This window comes from Rattus rattus, chromosome 16, assembly GCF_011064425.1.
Source record: "Rattus rattus isolate New Zealand chromosome 16, Rrattus_CSIRO_v1, whole genome shotgun sequence".
Taxonomy (NCBI): Eukaryota; Metazoa; Chordata; class Mammalia; order Rodentia; family Muridae; genus Rattus; species Rattus rattus.
In genome coordinates, this window is record NC_046169.1 from 3,789,738 (window position 1) to 3,812,784 (window position 23,047).

The 23,047-nt window shown below is 47.1% G+C and overlaps 1 protein-coding gene across 1 annotated transcript in view; it reads right to left on the bottom strand.

Annotated features, from left to right (window-relative positions):
* Positions 1-23,047, bottom strand: part of Rxfp2 (relaxin family peptide receptor 2) — a 62,323-nt gene that overhangs the window by 21,567 nt on the left and 17,709 nt on the right. Inside the window, exons 3-11 of the mRNA XM_032886638.1 lie at positions 20,008-20,085; positions 15,701-15,806; positions 14,826-14,897; positions 9,837-9,908; positions 9,044-9,115; positions 6,802-6,873; positions 5,748-5,819; positions 4,328-4,399; positions 3,546-3,617 (exon numbers count right to left, since the gene is read on the bottom strand). Coding sequence (XP_032742529.1) covers positions 3,546-3,617; positions 4,328-4,399; positions 5,748-5,819; positions 6,802-6,873; positions 9,044-9,115; positions 9,837-9,908; positions 14,826-14,897; positions 15,701-15,806; positions 20,008-20,085 — 688 coding nt within the window. The remainder of the gene's footprint in view (positions 1-3,545; positions 3,618-4,327; positions 4,400-5,747; positions 5,820-6,801; positions 6,874-9,043; positions 9,116-9,836; positions 9,909-14,825; positions 14,898-15,700; positions 15,807-20,007; positions 20,086-23,047) is intronic.

Sequence of the window (23,047 nt, forward strand, 5' to 3'; positions counted from 1 at the left end):
ACCACAGGGTAGTGACTCTAGAGAGTGTGGCAGAGAGAGAGATCTGTCGCAATTGGAGACACAAATCTGTGTCCAAGTAGAGATAATGTTAAGGATGGAACCTTTGTACAACTGCCTCGTCAAGGATGAAGTAAAATAACTTATAAAACCGTAACTGGGTGTTTTGCCTGAGTGTATGCACCTGATGTGTATGCAGTTCTCAGAATAACCAGGAGAGGGCACCAGATCCTCCAGAACTGGAGTTACAGATGGTTGAAAACTTTGATGTGGGTGCTGGGACCCAACGCAGGTCCTCTGGAAGAGCAGCCATTGCTCTTACCTGCTAAGCCATTTCTCTAGCTCCCAAAGCATAGCATCTTAACTCTTTTTGATATCTTGCGATAGATATGGGATAGCTGGCTAGAAATAACTATAGAGCCCCTCTCCCACCCCCAAAAAAGTTTACTTATAATAACGGAGTTAAGGTTTGGGCGCATTCTGCTCCCCAGTGGTTTATGAAGGGAAGGCTTGGTCTACAGTGTGACAGTGGTGGATCCGTCAAGAGGAAAGGCCCAGTGAGGAGTGTGTAGGCCATTGATGCATACCATCAGAAAATATTGGGGTAGTTTTATGGAATTCTGGATAGCTCCTGTAAGAGAAGTTAAAACCCCAGCAGGTCTGACCCCCGATTATCTCTTTCGCATCCCCTCTCACCATGATGCCCCCCCCCATACATTCTTATGTTGTTTGCAGCAGAGGCTGAATTGGTGAATCTGGCCGCTATTGGACTTTTCAGCCTTTAAAACCATGGGCTAAACAAACCTTTTTTCTCTATAAGGCACCCAGCCTCAGCTGTGTTGTGACAGGGACAGAGAATTATATTATATTATATCATATCATGCCATATCATATTATATATGATATTATAAGGGAAGGAAAAAAAAACATGATTGATAAGGGTGGGGGGGAGCCATCAGTCTTGGATATGGAAATTAGGAAGTGCTAGAACCAAGCCAAAGGGTTTGGTTTTTGCTTTAGTAAAAGAAGTACAACTTTTCATGTGGGAATAAAGCATGGCTAGGAGAACCATGGCCTTGTCTGTCATCTTCAGGAGCCCACAGGTGACTCAGCATAAGTGTAAGACAAAACTATATGGGGAGATAACAGGAAAATGCATGCGTCCCTGGATATAAGATATGAGGTCGTGCACGGACTTCCAGGTCTTGTTTACCCAGAGCACAGTCAAAGCATTGAAATCACAGAGGATGCTGCTAGAGATGTCACATACCAGGTACCCACCCCAGGAGGTGGCAGCCTGCAGTCTCCTCTGTGACACTGACATTTGAGAACTGAGCAGGTGATCAAAGCTGTGCTCAAGATCACAGGGTGACAATTGCTGAGAGAGTTAGGGAGCTGAGGAGGGAGGTCTACATGGACCAGGTAAGAGCTGGTGCTGGAGAGAGGCTCCCGGGAGACACCAGCAGAGATGGGGTCTGAGAACACAGCTTTAGGAGGGAGTGAGCAGAGGGTTCGAGGCTGACTTTAGGACTGGCTGTTGGGGCGGCTACTATTATTATTAAGATGGAAAATTCTAGCTAGAATAAGCACGTTTGCAGCAAACTACTGTTTAGCATTCTGTGTGGAAGACTGCAGCCAAGCACGGCATGTTATCATGCCAGTACAGTGTTTGCTGGGACCAATAGAATCCCTGGGAAGGACAAAACAGTATACAAGAACACACACACACACACACACACACACACACACACCCCACACCACACACGCACGAACGCACTCACGCCTTTCCCAGAGTCCACTTTTCCTTTGTGCTCCCTCTGTCTGAAGCTATGCCCAGGTCAACTGTTCTAATGTAAGGTAGCTCCCTGAATCCTGGTCTGCATCCATTCTGCTGCAGACCGAAAGCCATTGAGCAGCAGCTCTCATCCTTCCTAAGGCGGATACCCTTTCATGCAGTTCCTCTTGCTGAGGTGACCCTCTTTAATTTAACTTCTGATAAGTTATTTTGTGCATAAGGATGATTGTGAGTGAGTCACTCCTGGGCCCTTGGTGCTGTCCCAGCTTGGGATAAGATGCTAATTTACTCTTGAGAAAAAAAAAGCTTGCAACTCAAGCCAGGTGAGGAGGCAGCGATGGTTCAAGAGCTTAAAGAGGTGCAACCATTGTCCCCAGGCCCTGCCTAGCAGGGAATTCTTTCCGAGTGCTTTAGGTGGAAGGCATATATGTGGACCATCAAGAACAACACAGGTGTGCATGGGTAGAGAAAACATCACAGAGGGCACGGTGCAGGGGATGTCATGCACAACCAGCCCCTCCCTCTTCTCTCTCTCCACCCACTTCCTGTTCAGACAAACTCTCTTGTAGCTGGGGCTGGCCTTGAACTCCTGATTCTCCTGCTTCCACCTCCTGAGAACTGAGATTACAGGTGTTTGAAACTAGGTCCAGAGTTTCAATTATTTTCCCCCGTGGGGGTGGTGTGTGGGAGTTTGTGTTCTACCAGGTAAGAAGAGGAATAAACAAGAAACACACACACACACACACACACACACACACACACACACGATAAGCCCCTCACTGCCCTGGCTTCTGCCTCTTGTTTCTGTAACCCGCAGCCACGTTTCTTCAGCAGAGCCTGACCAGGAATGAGCCCCCAAGAGAGTCACTTCTGAATGAGCCATCTACAGTAGTTTGCCACAAAATCATTTTCAATTCAAGAATGGAACATTGTCTATACTGGTCACTTTAAATATTTCTGGACTTCATTTATGATGCCCACTAATTATATGTAATTATTATAATTATTTAAAAATACCCATATTGAGTTATCAGCCCCATCCTCCAGAGCCAGGCAGGCATAATGAACGGAGGAAAGGCTATTTAAGGTATCAGTGGCCCTTTTAAAGTCCCCATCTTAGTCTAGTTGAGTCCTTAGTCTAGTTGCTGTCAGGTGTCATTGGTTCAGTTCTGTGGGGTTTTAGTATCTATGAATTCATGGCTAAACATGTTTTCCAGAGTCTTAAAGCTATAAAACATGTATTTGGACAGAGAAAGTTATCTGAGTTGTCTGAAAAACTTTCCACAGGTCTCTCTTGGTTAGAGTCATGTCTGCATGCTTCACCTGCTAGCCTCTCAGGGGACAGTCACCCTCTGGTCAGATAGAATCAGCTAACAGCACATCAACCACGTCTCTCTTCATGTGGCAGCCACTGAGAGTTAACCCTAGCAGCCATTAGAGAAATACCATCCGTGTGTATGAGGCTGCGGAAAGCTCACCTCGTCCCCAACATGCACGCATGCACTCACACACGAAATTGACCCAAGGGAAGTAGGCAGAGAAAGTAGGGCGGGCTGGCTCCCTTGTCAATCCCAGCACACGACTGTAATGTGCTCTTGACGTTAGGATCATGCGGGCTTCCTTAGTTGGTTTTTAGTATCCGATAGTCTACAGGAGTTCGATTGTTCCAAGTAGAAAGACAGTCTCACTAGTCATTTAGGTCAATAATCTCGGAAGAGCAATCACAGTCTTCCTAGTAGACCATGCTACTTACAGTTCTCCTAAATTTTTTAATGAAGAAAATGTCTTCTCTGGAACAAAACCAATTTGATTTCTAGGCAGAAACCTGTAAAACATGGTGAGAGTCAGCGCTGGGGGTTTTTACCTGCTGTCCCCCTCAGTTCCTGCTGGGAGATGACACTTGAATAAGCCTCCCTTGAGGGCTCAATGGGATAGTTTTCTGGTTTGTAACCAGAGCCAAGCAAAACTTTGCTCCAAGGATACCCTCTTCCCTCAGGAAGCACCGCTGGGAGCAGTTCCAGGCACGGAGAGTGATCTGTGAAGTTATATCTTGTTTGGTTTCTGATAATTCTTAAAACTATCATTTTACACACTTCCTTTTCCCTTATTTTTCTCTGGTCACCTGTGTAATCAGCAAGCGTTGCTGAGTGCCTACTATCCCCAGAAAACTCCAATTGCCAGAAACACAAACTAGTTGCCAAGGTTCGGACTGGCCAATTCATCTGCCCTCCCTGCCCCCAGGACAGGCACAAACAACAATCAGAATTGTCAGTCAGAGTCTGCGGCCAATCGAAATGCACTTAAATCGCCCCCACTTTCTTCCGGTACACCGACCCAGTCGGTGAGTCTAGCCACTTTGCAGTAAAGGATTTCATCTCACAGTAAACAAACACATCATTCTTTGCCCCTTTCCACTACTGAGAAGTCACATCAAGGCTGGAAACAAAGCAGGACTTTGAAATCCAGGGTCAGCCTTTTTTTCCACTCTCCCTGTCTACCGGCTTCTGGTATTGCACGAGGTCCGCGTGTACTTACAGAACCGTGAGCGAGTCGCACGTCAGGAAGGTGGAGTTCGTTATGAACTTTATCCCATTGTTCGCCAGATCCCTGAAAGCCACAGAGGGAAACACTTCAGGCACTTTTGGATAAGTCATTTGCTACCTTAAGGGTTGCTTAGTGTTGGTAGAATCATTCTGAACTTTATCTTTCCTTCATTCTATTTTATTTTGGGCATCTTTTCCTAATTTTTGTGGGCTTTCTATAATTTATATGGTTTCTGTTTTCTTTCCAACCGACTATAAAAACAACAGTAATAATAAACCTAAGGGAAGGGCAATTAGATATTTGGGGTGGGAGTGTCTCTGTGTCTCCCCCCTCTCTCTCTCTCTCTCCTCCCTCCCTCCCTCCCTGGTTGGTCTAGAACTCTTATGTAGACCAGGCTGGCCTCAAACTCACAGAGATCTACCTTCCTCTGTCCCTGAGTGTTAGGATTAAAAGTGCACACCACCATTTCTTTTTGAGGCAGAGCCTTGTTATGGGTTAGGTCTCAGCCTTGAGATCATCTGCCCCTTTATCTTTTTTGTTTCCCAGCATGTAAATGAATTTTTTCAATTCCTAAGTATTTTTGAGACTAAGTCTTAAGGAGCTTAGGTTGGCCTCAGATGCTATGCAGCTGAGAGTGGCCTTGAACTTCTGACCCCTCTGCTTCCACCTGACATGTATGAGCGAGGCATATGAGGCAGGGAATAGTGGGTGGTGGTGAAGCCATGAGACTCCCAAGTGGGTATCAGTTACCAGGCAAGAGAGAGTGGGAGTGGCTTAGCAATCTACCTAACAAAGTCTTATTGGTCACCTATCACGTGGTGGGCGTGGTCTCAGTCCTGATTGGGCATGGTATATCCCTGTGTGGCGTGGAAACAGGCATTTGCTGAAGCGGATCAGTGTGTGGAGACAGCATTCTGAGGGTGATATTCTGAGCTTTGGAGGGGAATGTTAGAGATTAGCCAAAGGGATGACGGAGAAAGATTTTCCCAGCTTCAAGAAACACATGAGCCTAGAGATGGTTGAGAACTGTGGTTTGCTTTGTCTAGACAGAAGGGACACATGGAAGACGGCGGAAAAAGAGCAGACGGGCAAGGGGTGGACGGTGCTCAGAGAAATAGTTAAGGGATAGTAAAATTATTTGGTAAAAGCAAGTAAACATACAGAGACTTTGAAATGTCTCTTCTCAGACAATATCAGCTCAGCACTGATGTGTTGTTAGTTTGGTTCTGCCAAGCAAGAGAAGAGAAACCAAGTTACAGTGGACTCATGGAACTAAAAAACGGGAAGAAGTAACAATTAGATTCTGGTTTGGGAGAGAGATCCTAGATGGATTTTAAAGGTAATTCTGCATTGAAATCACGCTAGCCTCCTTAATCCTAGCATAGAAGCTCGATCCCTAGTGAATACTCACACCCAGTTGAGTTGAGGCATCTGGGCGCACAGCCTTTCAGGAAGGGCCTCCAGCCGGTTACTCACCATGGACCTTCACGCAGAGAAAACGGCAGTTAGCCACGATGGCTAAGCTATATTAACCACAGGAGGTTTGCTCTGCCACAGCTTTGAAAGTCGTCCACTGTAATCTATGTATCAGGATGAAACCTCCTTTATGTTCACCTTTACAAATTGTGCTTAAGTGTGTCTATGGCGAGCACTCTAAGGGGCTGTATGTTTACTGTATACATCCTCAGACAAGGATTCCTCGGCTTAACTTTATGATGTCAAAGCAAGGAGCGATAACTGAAGTTCACGATCGTTCCCCTTGTGTGCTGCCAGCTTGTAGTGACTTCCAGCACCATCAGTTCTCGAGATGTTTGCTCAGGGAGGCGTTAATCATTTACAACATTGAAGAGCTGCACTGGAAACAGCATTAAATGGAAGATGTGACAGCAAGGGGAACTGTCGAAAGCAAAGAGATTGTGAACGTGCTAAGATACACAGTTAACTTATGATGCTTTGGTTCCTGTGGTAAACAGACCAGTCACGGTGGGCGCTGCATTTCCACTGTGAAGGAACAAGGCAAGCCCCTGGCCATCAGTTATGCTAGGATATTAACAATAGACACACGTAGGAAAACAGCGGTAGAGCGCTTGCCTAGCGAGCAGGAAAGCAAAGGCCCTGGTTGGTCCCCAGCTCCGAAAAAAGAAAAAAAAAAAAAAAAAAGATATACACCACAATCGGTCCAGCCATCACCTTTGACTTAGCAACAGTAACTATAGCCTGAAGTTCAGCAAAGATGGCTTCGATGGTTTGGTTTTAAGATATTTTCTTTAAGGCTTCTTCATAGACAGGTTTAGAGAGACAGAGAGACAGACAGAGACAGACAGACAGATGAGAGAGAGAGAGAGGGAGAGGGAGAGGGAGAGGGAGAGGGAGAGGGAGAGGGAGAGGGAGAGAGAGAGAGAGAGAGAGAGAGAGAGAGAGAGAGAGAGAGAAAGAAAGAAAGAGAAAGGCGGGGGGATACTTACAAGAAAAACAAGGAGTTTAATCCAGTAAAGGACCTCTGTGAGATTCTGGTGATTGGGTTGTCATCTAAAATTCTGACAAAACACATCAAAATATTTCTGTTAGTGATTCTGAGAAACCCAGGAAAAATATAAAAGGCCCATGAGAAACCGGACTCCTAACACCTGGCCAGTTCCTTCCCCATGGGCCCTTGTGTCTTTTCCTTGATTCTAGGTGGGACGTTGTTTGCTCTAACTTCCTGCAGCTCTTCTCTCAGCACACAAGGTTGGAGCAGATTTCTCTGTCTGCATCTGCCTGACCAGCATTCACTGGCTGAACTGGGCTCCATCAATGCTCTGAGCTGCTGGTTGGCCAAATGCAGGAGGGGTACACAAACTCCCCTTCAAATAGTGTAAGGGCACTGAACTGTTCGTCTCTACAGGGAATCGTGAGTCTTCATCACAGAGAAGAAATAACATACGGTGAAGAGACAGAGTGTTGAACCAGATTTAAGCATCTCTCAGTGTTTGCGTATGTTGGAAGTTCACACAGCGCCTGCTAGTATGAACAATTTTCATGCTTTTATATATCTGATAGAAAAAATTTAAAATGCACTCCTTAGTGACCGGTTAGATAGGTCATCTTTTTCACATGCTAAGTTTTCTATTTAAAAAACAACCTTATTTTATTTTCTTGAAATGGTCATACTCACCCTCCTCCTCCTCCTGCCCCGCCCATTTCCTCCTCCCCTTTCCCTATCTATGCAAACTTAGTGTCCTTTTCTATTTTTAAATCCTTCAAGTTCAGTATGTGTTGCCCGTGTACTCTCTGGTGTGGGGCTGTCCAGTGAGCCTGGTTCACTTAGCCATAGCCACACCCTTAGAGCAAACAGGTTCTCCCTCTCCTGACAGCTGCCCATTGCCAACAGCTTCTCAGGGTGCGGGGTGGGGGGACTCCATGCCTACCTCCCCCACGCCCCTCCCCCTTCCATTCCTATCTCCCCCCCATGCCCTCCCCCTTCCATTCCTATATCCCCCATGCCCTCCCCCTTCCATTCCTACCTCCCCCATGCCCCTCCCCTTCCATTCCTACCTCCCCCATGCCCTCCCCTTCCATTCCTACCCCCCCATGCCCCTCCCCTTCCATTCCTACCTCCCCATGACCCTCCCCTTCCATTCCTACCTTCCCCATGACCCTCCCCCTTCTCTTTTTCTTTCCATGGGAAATATATTTTGAGGAATTGGTGTGGCATCATGAATAAAGCACCAACAGGCAGGTTGGGTCCTTTAGCAGATGTTGTCTTGTGCCCTTCAAGGAGTAAGTGATAGTATAATTCTTAGAAAAATCACAGTTTGAAGATTTACTTTTGTTGTACGTGTATGGGTGCTTTTGCCTGGGGGTGCATAATACAAAGGTATCGTGTGCGTGCCTGGTACCCACAGAGGCTGGATGGACACGTGACAATGCCCAGAACCTTCCTTGAAAAGAAGGCACCACTGAGACAAAGGCCTGGGATGATAAGGAAGTGGGCTGGGACATTAGCCCGGCCACCAGGCTCACATAGGTCTAGATGACACTGCAGCCCTGGACTTTCCACCAGCCAGGCCAATTCGCAGACACTGAGCAAGGTAGCACGGAGCCTTCTACAGCGCTTCACTCAGTGCCAAGGGAAACATGACAGCAGCTGAGAGACGCCTGGAGATGGAGTTGCTGGCTTGGGGGACAATGCCACGTGTTAGTGGCTTCTCAGGCTTTTCTCTGCTGCCCTGGGGACCTTTGTTTCCCAACACAGATGTTTCTAACAGCGGGGAGTTCTTCCCTCTCAGGGGTGCATAGCAACCTTGGAGATTTTCTTGTTGTCACAACTCTTAAGAGAAGTTACGTTGCTGGCACGGAGTGAGCAGAGGCCTCCTGCAAAGTACGGAGCATCGTGACTTCTCTGGAGCAAAGGATTAAATACGTCAAGGTGTCAGTAGTGCTGGGGTCAAGGACTTTCTGTTCTGGGTGACACTGGACGGATACCTTGCTTGGCCAGGCTGTCATTGGTGCTGAGGCTCCCCTGTAATAACACGACCGGATTCCTTTTTTGTCCAGCCATCACCTGACCTACCCATGTCTGAATTGCTTGGGCAGAATGCTCCAGATTCTATGTGAGTCAGAAACATAATAAACCAGAGACATCCCAACCTGGAAACTACCCAAGCATTGTTGTAAATCACTAAGGCTGTGTCCATTTGTAGGAGAGAGAAAAGCCAAGATACTTACAGCCAAGCGAGCTGATGCAAGTCTTTGAATATCCCAGGCCTGAGAGAGGTAATGCAGTTATGGCTGAGATACCTACAAACAATATGGGTGAGTTCATTAGGCAGACGCCACACTCCAGGCAGCCACGTACAATTAGACCATTGGGATTTTGTAGTCGGGATATCTGCTTCTTCAAGCACATTCTGAATGAGCAGAGGCAGAGGCAGGAGGTGGAGGGAGGGATGGCGGGGGCTGGGGCGGGGGGGGGCTATGAAGCACCCAGAACTTCAAGCCCAGACTGGGTCACACTATGACCAGGGCGAGCAGTGCAGCCAAGAACAACACTGGGGATGGTACATTAGGTTGGAGTATAGAGGAAGACAGCCGAGTATGTAGAGCAGTTCTTACTTGTGTCCTTTTTTGGTTATATTCTTGGTACGTTACTATTTTAAGACGTATATAGTCAGTGAGCAATGGAGTGGAGGGGATTGAAATACCAAGATGCTGAGGAAGTGGTCTAACAGCAAGATGACAATATTAAGCTTGGATAATTAATTATTTACATACAATGACAATATAGGCAATTTTTTTTATTTTGGTGCAGGAGCTCAAACCTGAGGCCTCGAGTCTCACATTAGGCAAATGCTCTGAGCTACACCTCAAAGCCTAATATGATTATCTTGTCGTCTTCTAAGATTTCTCCCATTTCTCTGCACCCCTTAGTTCAGCACGAAAGCCTACCCCTGCCCGAGTCCACCTTTGCAGTCTTTTCTTCAAACGATCCCCAGGGTATAGTGACGAAGGGGCTACTCACAGTATCTGTAGATTATGTAATCCAAGGAACGCTCTCCTGGAGATGTGTGTGATGCAGTTGTGCTGGAGGTATCTGGGGGAACAAGACAGGGAAGTTGGGTGGTTACAGGGTGCGGGCTTTAAGCTTAGATTGTGGTGTAATGAGCAGTTTTGCTTTTTCTGCCTAAAGGCAGTGGGTGAAATTGGACGAAGCAAGACAAGGGATGCAGTGAAGACTAGCTGTCTGTGATCTGTGCCACTGAAGTCTCGAGTGGGGTGCGTGTGCGTGTGTGTGTACAGGTGTGTGTACATGTGTGTGTGTGCTCGTGCAGGTGCATGTGTGCGTGTGTCTGGTGCAACTAGTCTTTTTTTATTCAAGAAGGATCTCCCGCAACCCTCTTTTCTAGCTTGTAGTAGCTGCTGGCCATGAGAGACTGAGCCTGCCTTTCTTCGGGATGTGTTAGCACCATGCTGCACCTTTACTTCCTCATTTATCTCCACTGTGTTCTCATGGATGGAAGAGGAGCCCTTTGAGCCTTCTAGATGAAAAGCAAGAGGCAAGTGAATCAGCAGCCTCTCAGGGTTCTGGCTGCTGAGAACCAGGGCTCTCATGCTCTGTCATGGCAGGGCCCGAGTGCCAGCAACTTGAAAATACAGAATTGATTCAGTAATAGCAGGACTGGGGGATCTGTGGGAAGAACACACGTGCCTCCTGCCCTCAGTAGTCCACCGTTCAACAGCCTTGGATCTGTATTTTCTAAAGCTAGCCTGGGCGGGAAACAGCCATACTGACAGTAGTGAGGACTACACGAGTGGGTCTTGCTTTTGTATGGTGTGTGTGTGTGTGTGTGTGTCCTGTGTATGTCTGTGACTGTCTTTCTATGTGTGTTTGTATCTGTGTGTGTGTGTGAGTCTGTCTGTCTGTCTGTCTGTCTGTCTGTCTGTCTGTCTGTCTCTCTCTCTCTCTCTCTCTCTCTCTCTCTGTGTGTGTGTGTTACACTGAGGATTGAACCCGGTCCCTCATGCAGGCTAGGCAACCATTTAACTACTGAGCTACACTACCCAGCCCTACATAATCTGCTTTACTTTGATGTCCCTCATTTCCCTTTGTATCGATGCACAAGGCTGTGCTAATTGTTATGGTGTTCTACTGCAAAACCACGGGCAGAGTGTGTGTTTGCTGCCTAACTACAGTTTGAATTTCATTCTACTGCAGTTATTCCCTTTCAGAGCTTTTTCCTTAGGGTCATGAGTATGTTGCAAAAATAACATGAGTTGACCGTTCTTAAGCCCCAAGGCATCAGAAGAAGAAGCCAAGACTGACTTGTAGTTTACTAGGCATCCCCAGTGCAAAAACAGTCGTACTTCACGTATCCTCCTGTGGAGAGCGGTGCTGATGCAGGGCGTGCATCACACCTGTGCCCACACATCTGCATCACACCCATGCCCACACACAAAGCACCAATCCCAGTCCTGCAAAGGGAATGTGAGAGGAAGTATGAGCTCCTGTATCCTAACCCCTCCCTCTGACCCCAAACACCTGCTTCTTGCACTGTCTGTGGGGAGCCGCATTCCAGTGCAGCAGAAACCCTCTTTGGGCTTACGATTCTACTCTGCATAGGACAGACAGACAGAAGTGATGGGTATCTTTCAGACATCAGAGGAGTGTCTAGGAGGATGAGAGAATGAGGTGACTTAGATAGCAACGCCAAGGGAAACCAAACAACACAAGGCGTGTGACAAGTTAGTAAAGGTCCACTGAGGCTTCTCTTAAATATGAAATCCACTCCCCACCTAGGCCAGTGCCATTCTATTTGAGATGGTTTTTAACCCGAGGGTGCAATACATGCTTTTCCTACTGGGTGAAGAGATGGGCGCAACTGTAAACCGTGAGCATGACCTTTGGCTTTCCTATTAGAAGTCAAAGGAAAGAGATGTTCAAATCCAGGACCTATCTCCCCACAATACTCAACGTTCCAGTTCCTTAAACAACAGACAGTAGAGCCGCTAGTCTGAGCGCTAGCTATTGGCCGTCCCTGTAGAGAGACTGAGCCTCGGGTCTCAAGTCTCCTGAGTAAAGCCGACTTAGGCTCCCTCTGTGGTGTCTACTTCCTTTTTCCAGAAGAGCCATTTAAAAGTGTGAGAATGAGGGGTTGGGGATTTAGCTCAGTGGTAAAGCGCTTGCCAAGAAAGACCAACGCCCTGGGTTCAGCCCCCACCCCAGAAAAAAAAAAAAAAAAAAAAAAAAAAGAAAAGTGTGAGAATGGAAACATGATTTGGCAAGCAGCACCTCGTTCTATTGCAAACCGAGACACGAGTCCGTTAAGTGTATCACACTGAGTGGCTCGCCTACAAACAGCTTCCTGGATCACGAATCCCTGGACTTTTTTTACTTTTCAAGTGGAACACCGAGGACTTGTGTACCAAACTGAAGCAAATAAATACTTTAATGACACACAGGCTCATGAGCTATTTTTAAATGTGACGCGATGTATTTCAGAGCCAGGCAGGCACCTTTAATTATGTTTCATTGCCAATGATTGATTGCATTTAATAAGAACCGAGGTTAAGAAATATCTACTTTTTATAAGGCTCACTTTACAACGAGGAGGAGAATGGCTTTTGGTTTCCATGGAGGCGGTGACCAAGCATACAGCCGGCCCCATAAATCGTATTTTATTTCTCTGAAAGGTCATCTCAAACTACTTCTGCAACTTTAGAAAAGCCAGGTATTTTAAAAGATTATTAAGATAGCAAAACTGGTCCACAGTGAAGCAAAATTTATATTCATTGAGCAATGCTTACTCATCTGGCAATTAAAATTAAATTTTGATGTAGGATATTTTTTTTCTCTCAGTGTCAGAATGACCGAAACCATACCACCGGGATTTGGAGGGGTCTAGACTGGAGATTCAGAGGACAGGAAGTTCTGTGCTGTCTCAGGTGACACACTGTCAGCAAGGAGGGCTAGCCTCTACCCTTTGGGCACCAATTACACAACTGTTTCTATGTTCTTCCTTCCTGTGGATAACAGCTACCCCAAATAGGGATGTGGATGAAGGAGGACTTGGTTAGAGATGTCCAAAGCCAGGTCTGTTTGAATGGGCTGATGATCCTCTTCCTCAGTAAAAAGCAGAAAGCACAGGGTAGAATCACGGTCAGGGCAGGACAGTGCAGCTCAGCAGAAACCCTGGGATGTACTGACCAATTCCTCTCCCTCCCTAGGTCTTCATTGTGATCGCTTAAGTACTGTTGGGGTCATTAGAAGCCATGGCCTCTGCTTGTGATCGTCCTACTACTGAATTACAGTTCTTAATTGAGTCCCTTAACTTCTGTACACTTTGGCTGACTTATGCCCAAGGTGGTCTAATTAGGAATTCTTTTTTTTTTTTTTTCCTTTTTTTCGGAGCTGGGGACCGAACCAGGGCCTTGTGCTTGCTAGTCAAGTGCTCTACCGCTGAGCTAAATCCCCAACCCCTAATTAGGAATTCTTACAGCTTCTATGACACCTGATGAGAGAATTTGTTCAGGTTGGCTCCTTCATGTCCCCCGAAGGCTTATGTGTTAAAGGCTTGGCTCTCATCTGGCTGCTGCGGTGAAGGGCACAAATTGAAGAGATGGGACCAGAGAGAGGTTTTCACCCTAGCTTCCCTCCTCTTTCTCATTTGTCGCCTGGTAAGGAGCTTTGACTGGATCTGGGACTGCGTAGATGGCCAGGGCAGGCAAGATGATGACGCACACCACCCACGGCTCTGCTGGTGGGATTCCTCCAGGGAGCGTCTTTTCTTTGAGAGAACCCATCTTGAATTTCATGAACATAGACTCACTGACAGAATTTCCAGAGATTTTCCTTTATGCTCGGTGTTGAAGGATAAAACAAGAAAATATTTCTGCCAAGGATTCAGCACGTGAAGGATTCCTTTGATGATATTAGAACCTAGACAGTTGGTCCTCTTGGCAGATGTGGCACCTCCAGTGGCACAGAGGAGCTCATCTCAGACGGATTGACAGACAATCACCCAAGCTACGAACAAGCCTGTGAGTTTTATATCCAGGAATATCAACAGGAGGCACCATACTGACCTATCTAATATGACTGTTTAAACGCTCTAGTCTGAAGACCTTGACATAGATTAGTGAGGGGCTGGAGAGATGGCTCAGTGGTTAAGATCACTGCTGCTCTTCCAGAGGATTATGGTAAAAGACGTACACCCACAGAACAAAAAAGAAATGACATCCTTTAAAAGAGCAAACTGAGGATCATGGATTGCTTTGTGAGGAAGGGATGAGGCAAAGGCATCTGGGTCATATCAAGTGACAGTTCATGAAACTTGGGGTGGAGACTGAGGGCTCATCACTATGCCCCACAGAGACCACCCACCAGTTCCAGGTCCTAGGTGTTTCTCTTGGACAATAATAGCATGTGGTCCCTTTCTTTCTCACTGAAAGTAACTATTTATATACTAGTTATTGATATGCTCTCTCCTCAGATATAGTAATATCATTGTTACTACCACCACCACCATCATCACCACCACCACCACCATCATCACCACCACCACCACCATCATCACCATCATCACCACCACCACCACCACCATTATCATGTCTTTGCCCTATTACTCTGGGACTCAGGCTGTATGCTGCCATTACACATTTTAACATGTAATGATTGTTCTTGCCTAATCTTTCACTCTTTTTCTAAATTGAAAATCAGATCCAGCTCCCCCGATCCTGCAGTGTTACTCTCGAATAACATTGAGGAAAGCTGTGAGGCCGTGTACTGAGACAGTTTATCCAAAGCCCAAGTCAACCATCTGAAAATGGTTAAGTGGAACTGTGCTCCAAACTACGGAATGCCGACGACGAAGCCTCCCTCGCAGTGCTTCACCTTCTGAGCTTAAGTTTAGAACCAGAGTTAGCGATCCATGTAAGAACTACTCAAATACAGTTCTGTTCTCAGATCATCACATCTTAAAACATCACAAATCTCCCCTCCACAGTCACTCACATCTTTCTGAGTTCTGTGTATTTGCTGAAAACCTTGACTGGAAGTCTGTGAATTTTGTTTTTCTTAAGAGACCTGAAATAAAAAAAAAATCAAAACATTTGTTTAGTTACTTTAAGGCAAGCCCACAGTGTAGCCCAGGCTTGCCCAGGCTTTCTTTTATCTGCATCCTCTCACCTTAGCCAGTTAGTGCTATAGACTAGATATGGGTGTGATGAGTTCACTCTTCCCCTCTTATCTCTGAGTAAGTCAACAAGATATAAGAACAAGTGGAAGCCAACCCCGCAGAAGGTCCCAGCCATCCATGTGCCCAATGAGGACATGACTACAGGTCCCCAAGGGTCCCAAACTTCTTTCTGCAAAATTCAGGAAAGTTTGCATGATCTGCAACCCTAGCGTCATACATCTTCCTATCTTTGCAGTCTCGACGGATTATCAGTTTTACAAATGAGATGCCATAGGCCGCTCCCTTTCTTCATCAGCAGGGACACAGGAGACCCAGCCTGGGAGTCAGAGCCTACTGGAAAAGCCCTCCAGGCCATAGATATGAGGTAAGCATTAACGAGGCTCCTCTGGGAAATCATATTTTCCCGAGGGGGAAGCATCCACGTGGTGGCTCACAACCACCTGTAACTCCAGTTTCAGGATCTCTGACTCCCTCTTCTGGCCTCTGTGGGTACTGCACACATGTGGTACATATACATCCACACAGGCAACATTCATATACATAAAATGCAAATAAATACATCTTTTAAAAAGTACTTTTAATTATTTGCTAATTATTATTACTATTATTACAAATTATTACTTATAATTTATTTCAATAGCACTGTAGGGTTTTATAAGACTTTAGGTACAAATATCTTGTTTTTACTCACAGTAATGTTACGTTGCTGGAAACCTTTGGCACAGCTTTTAAGTCGGCGTTTACGCATTCCAGTTCATTTTCTCTGCAGTAACAGTGCTGTGGGTACCGGCTGAGAACTAGGGAGAAAAGACAAAAAAATCATACCAGAAAAAAATACACTTATTTATGACACAACAAGCATTTTTCTCTTTTCATCAACTCTAAAACAATTTATATCTATTAATGGATCCATTGAGCCCTTCAAAAAGCAAGTAAGAAATCTCTCCAAGTCAGATACAGACCAATGAAGTGTTCCTCTCATCTCTAGCTCCTGTAGTCATCTCAGACACATTTAACAGGTGAGCAGGAAAAAAACCACAGGCTTAAATAACACCAGACCACGCACTAAAAACATCCCATGTACGAGTAAATCTCCATGATGATGACTTTCTATGTCACCAGTCATACATGACAGAGGAGCAGAGGAAGACAGGATTTCTGCAGAAGCTTTAACTTCTCTGCTGACCTCTGGGCATTTGATTTGATGCAGTTAAGGAAGCGGATGGCAGTTTTCATTCATCATTATTGTAATTAATTAATAAGTTGTTTAGACATCGGGTCTTCTTATACAGAGCGCTGCCTTTGCCTTGACCCCTGAGGTGCACTGGATGGATGTGGTGTGGTGCGGGCACAGCCTGGCACCCTCCACACAACCGTGAGTATAAATCTCCTCGGATTGCCCATTCTATCTCATCGAGAGTGAATTTAGCCACAGGTTGGCAGCAAATTCGCCACAGCCATCACCGACTTCCCACTTACTGCGAGAGATGCCTTCAGTGTAAAACGTTTTGGATGATATTGTGCAGTCTACGTGATAATCAGCTCATCCCAATAAAAATAACATTAATATGTTTTCTTTAATGTTTATCGACATCAAGAATATTATGGATGTCTTATTAGATTGAAGATTGGTCAGAAAGTACTTGCCAACAAAAGACTTCCATGTGGTAAAGCTGGGTGTGCCGCTTAAAGCAAGACCACGGTGAGGCTCAGTGGTTCGAGCAGAGATGGCTCAGTGGTTATAAGCACCGGCTGATCTCCCATAGAACCCAGGTTTGGTTCCCAGCACCCACATGGTGGCTCACAACCATCTGTAACTCTGGCCTCCTCAGGCACTAAGTATGCCTGCGACGCATATCCATGCAACCAGGCAAAATACACACATAAAAAGGAGCAAATCTTTAAGGAGGCAGAAATGTGGGCGTCTATTCACCCTCTGTATCCTGCAATGCAGTCAGGCCATGGCCCTCTTCTGTGGAAGGTCCAGAAAGGCTGGTCCCACCTCCTTCCACCTTACTCATCCAAAGACATTTCTTGGACTTAGCTTCGGAGCCTTTGTCTACACTTGACTTTGTCTACACTCGATGTCATAATAGCCAGCATCAACTTCGTTCTTTCCACCAGCTTGGCACAGTGGTGCTTTCAGCCCAGATCCCTGCTGGTTGTGGATCTGTCTTGTACCCAATCTAAGACTCTGTAGTGTCTCTGCCTGGCCTTTGGGACTTAATTGCCAGTAGCGACCCACTCCACCCACCCAGAGATTCTGACAGTTGCAGCAGACGTGGTGTTCCAAGCTCGGACCTGCTTCTCTCTTCCACGGTCTGCCTTTGAAGGGACCATTTTGGAACATCTGGTCCTGATCCTGAGTGTTCCCTCTTTCCTATTAAAAACTAAAAGACAAAAACAGAGCCAACCCAACCATACACACAGATTTGCCATTGTGTGTCAAGTGAGCTCCAGACGAGATGCCTTAGGAAGAGACTATTAGAATTTTTGACTTTTAATTTCTTACTAATCTTGACATCTTTTTAAATTGTACTTTTCTTTTTTGTTTTTATTTTTTTCAAGTAGTGAAAAGTTTTTATTTTGTTTTTGTTTGTTTGTTTGTTTGTTTTTTAAAAATCTCAGTAAGGCAAAGCTTTACTCTTAATAAGAGTAAGCACCCAGGCAGGACGGGAACCTGGTCTTCATTCTCACACAGGTGACAGAGTCTTTTCCCTATGGGCGGGGTCCTAACCTCATGGTCTTTCATGATTGGCTAGTTTTTTAAAGAATTGACATAAAGGAAATGAGGGGGTTGGCCACTTCAACTCAAAAATGTAGCAGGTCCTTTGTGCAAACAAAGGTTTCACAGGGTGTGCAGTGGGGCAGATAAAAAGAATCATGAATTCCCTGTCACAAACAATTTTTATAGTACTCGGTAGAAAAAGACTCATCTACTATTCCTTACAAATCCTTCCTTGTCTCTTAAACATTTTTTTCCTTCAAACTCTAAGATATTGTTCATTCATTCTTGGAGTAAGAAGCTGCTGGGAGGTGGGGTGTCTGTTTAATAACAACTGATAAGAGAGAACCCCAAGTAGGGCCCTGGGACAAAAAATGAATTATTGCATCTAGGGCATGGTTTAAGGGGAGCCCCTTCCTGTGGGCGGCCCCTTGGCCAGGAGATTGACCTGGCCCATTGGAATGTTAGGCCTGCACTAGGCCAGAGAGTCTACTCTCTTGGTCAGAAGGGGTCTTCTCCTAGCAGGCCTCATGGCTACCTTTACATCCCGTCTCCCGAGAGACCCCCACATCATTTAGGAGCAAGATCAGTGAGCAGAGCTCCTCAAACACGTTTGGTATCTTGGCCTTTGGGAATGATGAAGCGGCCATGAGTCCAGAGGGCATTTCTGACTTTCAGTCAAGCAAGAAACTGGTCATTTTTCTTTCGGGTCTTTCCCTTAAACAGCCTAGCCAATTTCTACCTCCAGGTATAAACTATTTGTTTTATTTTATAATTTTAGTGTGTGTGTGTATGTGTGTGTGTTGTGTTGTGTGTGTGTGTGTGTGTGTGTGTGTGTGTTTGTACCACATACATGTAGTACCATAGAGGTTGTGAGCCACCCTGTGGGTGCTGGGAACTAAAGCCAGGTCCTCTGCAAGAGCAGCCAGTGCTCTCAACCTTCAACCATCTCCACACAGCCCAGCCTGGCTTTGAACTCAGGATCCTCCTGCATTAGACTCCAGATCATAGGGTGGATTGCATCCACCCTATCTGGCATAATTTAATTTTGATATATTATATATCCATGTGTAAGTCCATAGATAAGTTATGAACTAGTATAGTAAAATGCAGACTGCAGTCTTTCTCAGGTATAGGACAGGATTGTTTTCAGGGGCCTTGTGGATACCTCACTTCACAGATGCTCAAGCCCCTGTAAAAGTCCAGCAGATTTGCACAGATCCATTAGCAGATCTCTAGAGGCTCCGTGACGCTGAGTACAGTATAAATGCTGATGACACGGTTGTCCCCTGATTACATATTTTACATTGTCATGTGATTGTAGCGGTGAATAATAATATACATCCAGGACTAGTGATTAGGGAATTTTCTGTACACGTTCACCTCAGATGTAGTTTTGACCAGACTGTTTCTGCTTTGGAGTCGGTTGGCTGCACAGTCGTGTAGCCCTGAGGAAGCGCACTGACTGGCCACCTCTGTGCATTGCTTGGTAGAGCATCCCGTCCTGGCAGAGCCCCCATTTCCTTCAGTGTCTCCCATCCCTCCCTGTGCAGCCCGGAGTCACCACAGCTCGGTGAGAATGACTTTCTAGCTACATCTGAGCTATTTGTGAGTTGGGAAGACACCTTAATCAACACTGCCCTTTCTGTGTCTGACACATCGTGTGAGCTATTTATTGAAAAAGAAAAATCAAAGGAAACGGAACCTTGACATTTGTCACAATTACTATTTGTGCATTCTCATGACCCGCACAGAAACACAAGGAGTGAGCATGCATAGACATAGACCCAGTCTTCCTCCCCTCCCCCACCCCAGGCCCACGGGCAGACAGCAGAGTGGTAACCAGGGAAGTACATTGAAAGGACACTGACGTTCTGAAGGAAGCTGAGACACTACAGCAGTCCCCACTTATCCACAGGGGACATATTCCGAGACGCCCAGTGGATGCTTGAAACCAGAGATAACACCAAGTCCTGGACTGACTGATTTCCCTCTGCCTACATGCCTCGGGGACATTTATAAGTCAGGCCAGTGAGACTGAGTAACAGATAATTCCATAGAAGAACGATAACAGGATACCATGACAAATACTATGTGAACGTGGTCTGTGTGTCAAGTCACTGGCACCGTCGTTACTGTTTGGGGTCTGCAGTTGATGGCAGCTGTTGACAGCAAAACCTTAGATAAGAGGGGGCTGCTGTTCCCAGAGAGATCCACGCGACACAGTCAAGTTTTTGCAAAGCGGATACCGTCTTTGAACCAACACCACTTACAGCACTCCTCTGTTAATGTCACTTTATTGACATTTCCATGGACTGTGCCAAATATGGTCGTCCATCCACTAGTGTCACCTGTGGGATGGTGAGTGAGACGCGTCAGTTAGTCTGCAAATCAGATACCACACCACAAAAACAAAAGTACAGAAATTTCATGAAACCAAACCAGTTTATATATAAAAAACTTGTCAAGCAACGGGATGAATGATTGATTCTTTTCACGAGGATTTCAAATGTGTGCTTCCCAACTTGTGCAATGCCAATATTATTTTATGTGATTATAAATGTCTTGATAAATACTGACGTTTTGGGTCTTTGACCTGACTTTTAGGGATTTCCTAAGACCATTGATTCTGTATTCCACCAGAGTACTTTGCCAAGTGAAGGTGGAAAGGGTCTGTGCGATCGGTCTACAGAGTTCTGATGGGATTGAACCTTCCTTCCTTTGTTTCGGTGCTGGGGTTTGAACCCAGGGCCTCACAATGCTCAACACGGGCTCTACCACTTCTTGCTAGAACTTATCTTTAAATAAAGCAAGACCCAGAGTACCTTTTAGTAAAAAGCGTGGGGTCCTATTGAGAGAAACAATAGTTGCCTCGGTTTGTCTCGCCTTAATGTCAGTTTGTCATTTGCTACTGTGCAATTCTTACTTGCTATGTCCTTTATGGGATAAAAAAGTCACATGTAAAGAGAAATGGGCCTGTTTTGGAGCATCCTTAATTGAATGTGTTCTGTAAAAGTGTTAAGATTCACACTGTAATAGATGGTACCAAACTCCACATGAATCAAAAAGTAAATTTACACAGTTACTCGCAGGCGCCTTTGATCCCTGATATCTCTGATTTATCTGTATTCCCTTTTTCATATCCTGAATTGTGCTGCTGCGATACCTTTAATTGGATTATAAACTATTGCACGTGCTTTGTTCAGTTTGGGGTCAGAATGGCCTGGTGGCGGGTAGGTAGATAAACAGATGTGGCCGTTGATTCCCTTGTAGCAAAGAAGAAATCTCTTGGGCTTGTTCATTGATAATCAGAGAAGTAGCTCTGAACTGAGCACAGATTAAGCACCTACTGTGTACCCTACTGAGCACAGATTGAGTGCCTACGGTGTACCCTACTATCCTACTTTATGGTGGTAGATCTATTTGTAGGGTGCTGGCATCTGCCAAGAGGTGGCAACACAACACACGTGACTACGTGGCGGGAGACTTACTTACCCATGGGAATGCCCAGGAGGAGAGGGACACCTGAATGGAGTCTTTTTGCCTGTCTTAGGTATTATGGATTGAACTTAGTTCCTGCTGCATGCTTAGGCAAACATTCTCCCCCGACAGGCCTCTGAACTGAGTGTGAAGGAGGAACAGGAGTGGGCTATGGCAGGTGTCAGGGTAGAACAGGAGTGGGCTGTGGGTGTCAGTAGGACAGGAGTGGGCTGTGGGTGTCAGGGTAGGACAGGAGTGGGCTGTGGGTGTCAGGGGTGGGACAGGAGTGGGCTGTGGGTGTCAGGGTGGGACAGGAGTGGGCTGTGGGTGTCAGGGGTAGGACAGGAGTGGGCTGTGGGGGGTGTAGGGTAGGACAGGGGTGGGCGGTGGGGTGTAAGGGGAGGACAGGGGTGGGCTGTGGGTGTCAGGGTGGGACAGGGTGTCAGTGGGCTGTGGGTGTCAGTGTGGGCTGTGGGTGTCAGGGTAGGACAGGAGTGGGCTGTGGGTGTCAGGGTAGAACAGGAGTGGGCTGTGGGTGTCAGGGTAGGACAGGAGTGGGCTGTGGGTGTCAGGGTAGGACAGGAGTGGGCTGTGGGTGTCAGGGTAGGACAGGAGTGGGCTGTGGGTGTCAGGGTAAGACAGGAGTGGGCTGTGGGTGTCAGGGTAGGACAGGAGTGGGCTGTGGGTGTCAGGGTAGAACAGGAGTGGGCTGTGGGTGTCAGGGTAGGACAGGAGTGGGCTGTGGGTGTCAGGGACAGGAGTGGGCTGTGGGTGTCAGGGTAGGACAGGAGTGGGCTGTGGGTGTCAGGGTAGGACAGGAGTGGGCTGTGGGTGTCAGGGTAGGACAGGAGTGGGCTGTGGGTGTCAGGGTAGGACAGGAGTGGGCTGTGGGTGTCAGGGTAGAACAGGAGTGGGCTGTGGGTGTCAGGGGTGGGACAGGAGTGGGCTGTGGGTGGGGTGGGACAGGGGGGCTGTGGGTGTCAGGAGAACAGGAGTGGGCTGTGGGTGTCAGGAGAACAGGAGTGGGCTGTGGGTGTCAGGGTAGGACAGGAGTGGGCTGTGGGTGTCAGGAGAACAGGAGTGGGCTGTGGGTGTCAGGGGTGGGACAGGGTGGGCTGTGGGGGTGTCAGGGTGGGACAGGGAGTGGGCTGTGGGTGTCAGGGGGTGTCAAGGGGATGGGACAGGGGTGGGCTGTGGGTGTCAGTGGGACAGGAGGAGTGGGCTGTGGGTGTCAGGGGGGACAGGAGTGGGCTGTGGGTGTCAGGGTAGAACAGGAGAGTGGGCTGTGGGTGTCAGGGGTGTCAGGACAGGACAGGAGTGGGCTGTGGGTGTCAGAGGTGGGACAGGAGTGGGCTGTGGGTGTCAGGGTGGGAACAGGAGTGGGCTGTGGGTGTCAGGGTGGGACAGGAGAACAGGAGTGGGCTGTGGGTGTCAGGGTGGGACAGAACAGGAGTGGGCTGTGGTGGGTGTCAGGGTGGGACAGGAGGGAGGGGCTGTGGGTGTCAGGGGTGGGACAGGAGGGGCTGTGGGTGTCAGGGTGGGACAGGACAGGAGTGGGCTGTGGGTGTCAGGGGGGACAGGGAGTGGGCTGTGGGTGTCAGGGTGGGACAGGAGTGGGCTGTGGGTGTCAGGGGTAGGACAGGAGTGGGCTGGGTGGGACAGGAGACAGGAGTGGGCTGTGGGTGTCAGTGGGACAGGGAGTGGGCTGTGGGTGTCAGGGGTAGGACAGGAGGGGCTGTGGTGTGTCAGGACAGGACAGGAGGGCTGTGGGTGTCAGGGTAGGACAGGAGTGGGCTGTGGGTGTCAGGGGGCTGTGGGTGTCAACAGGAGTGG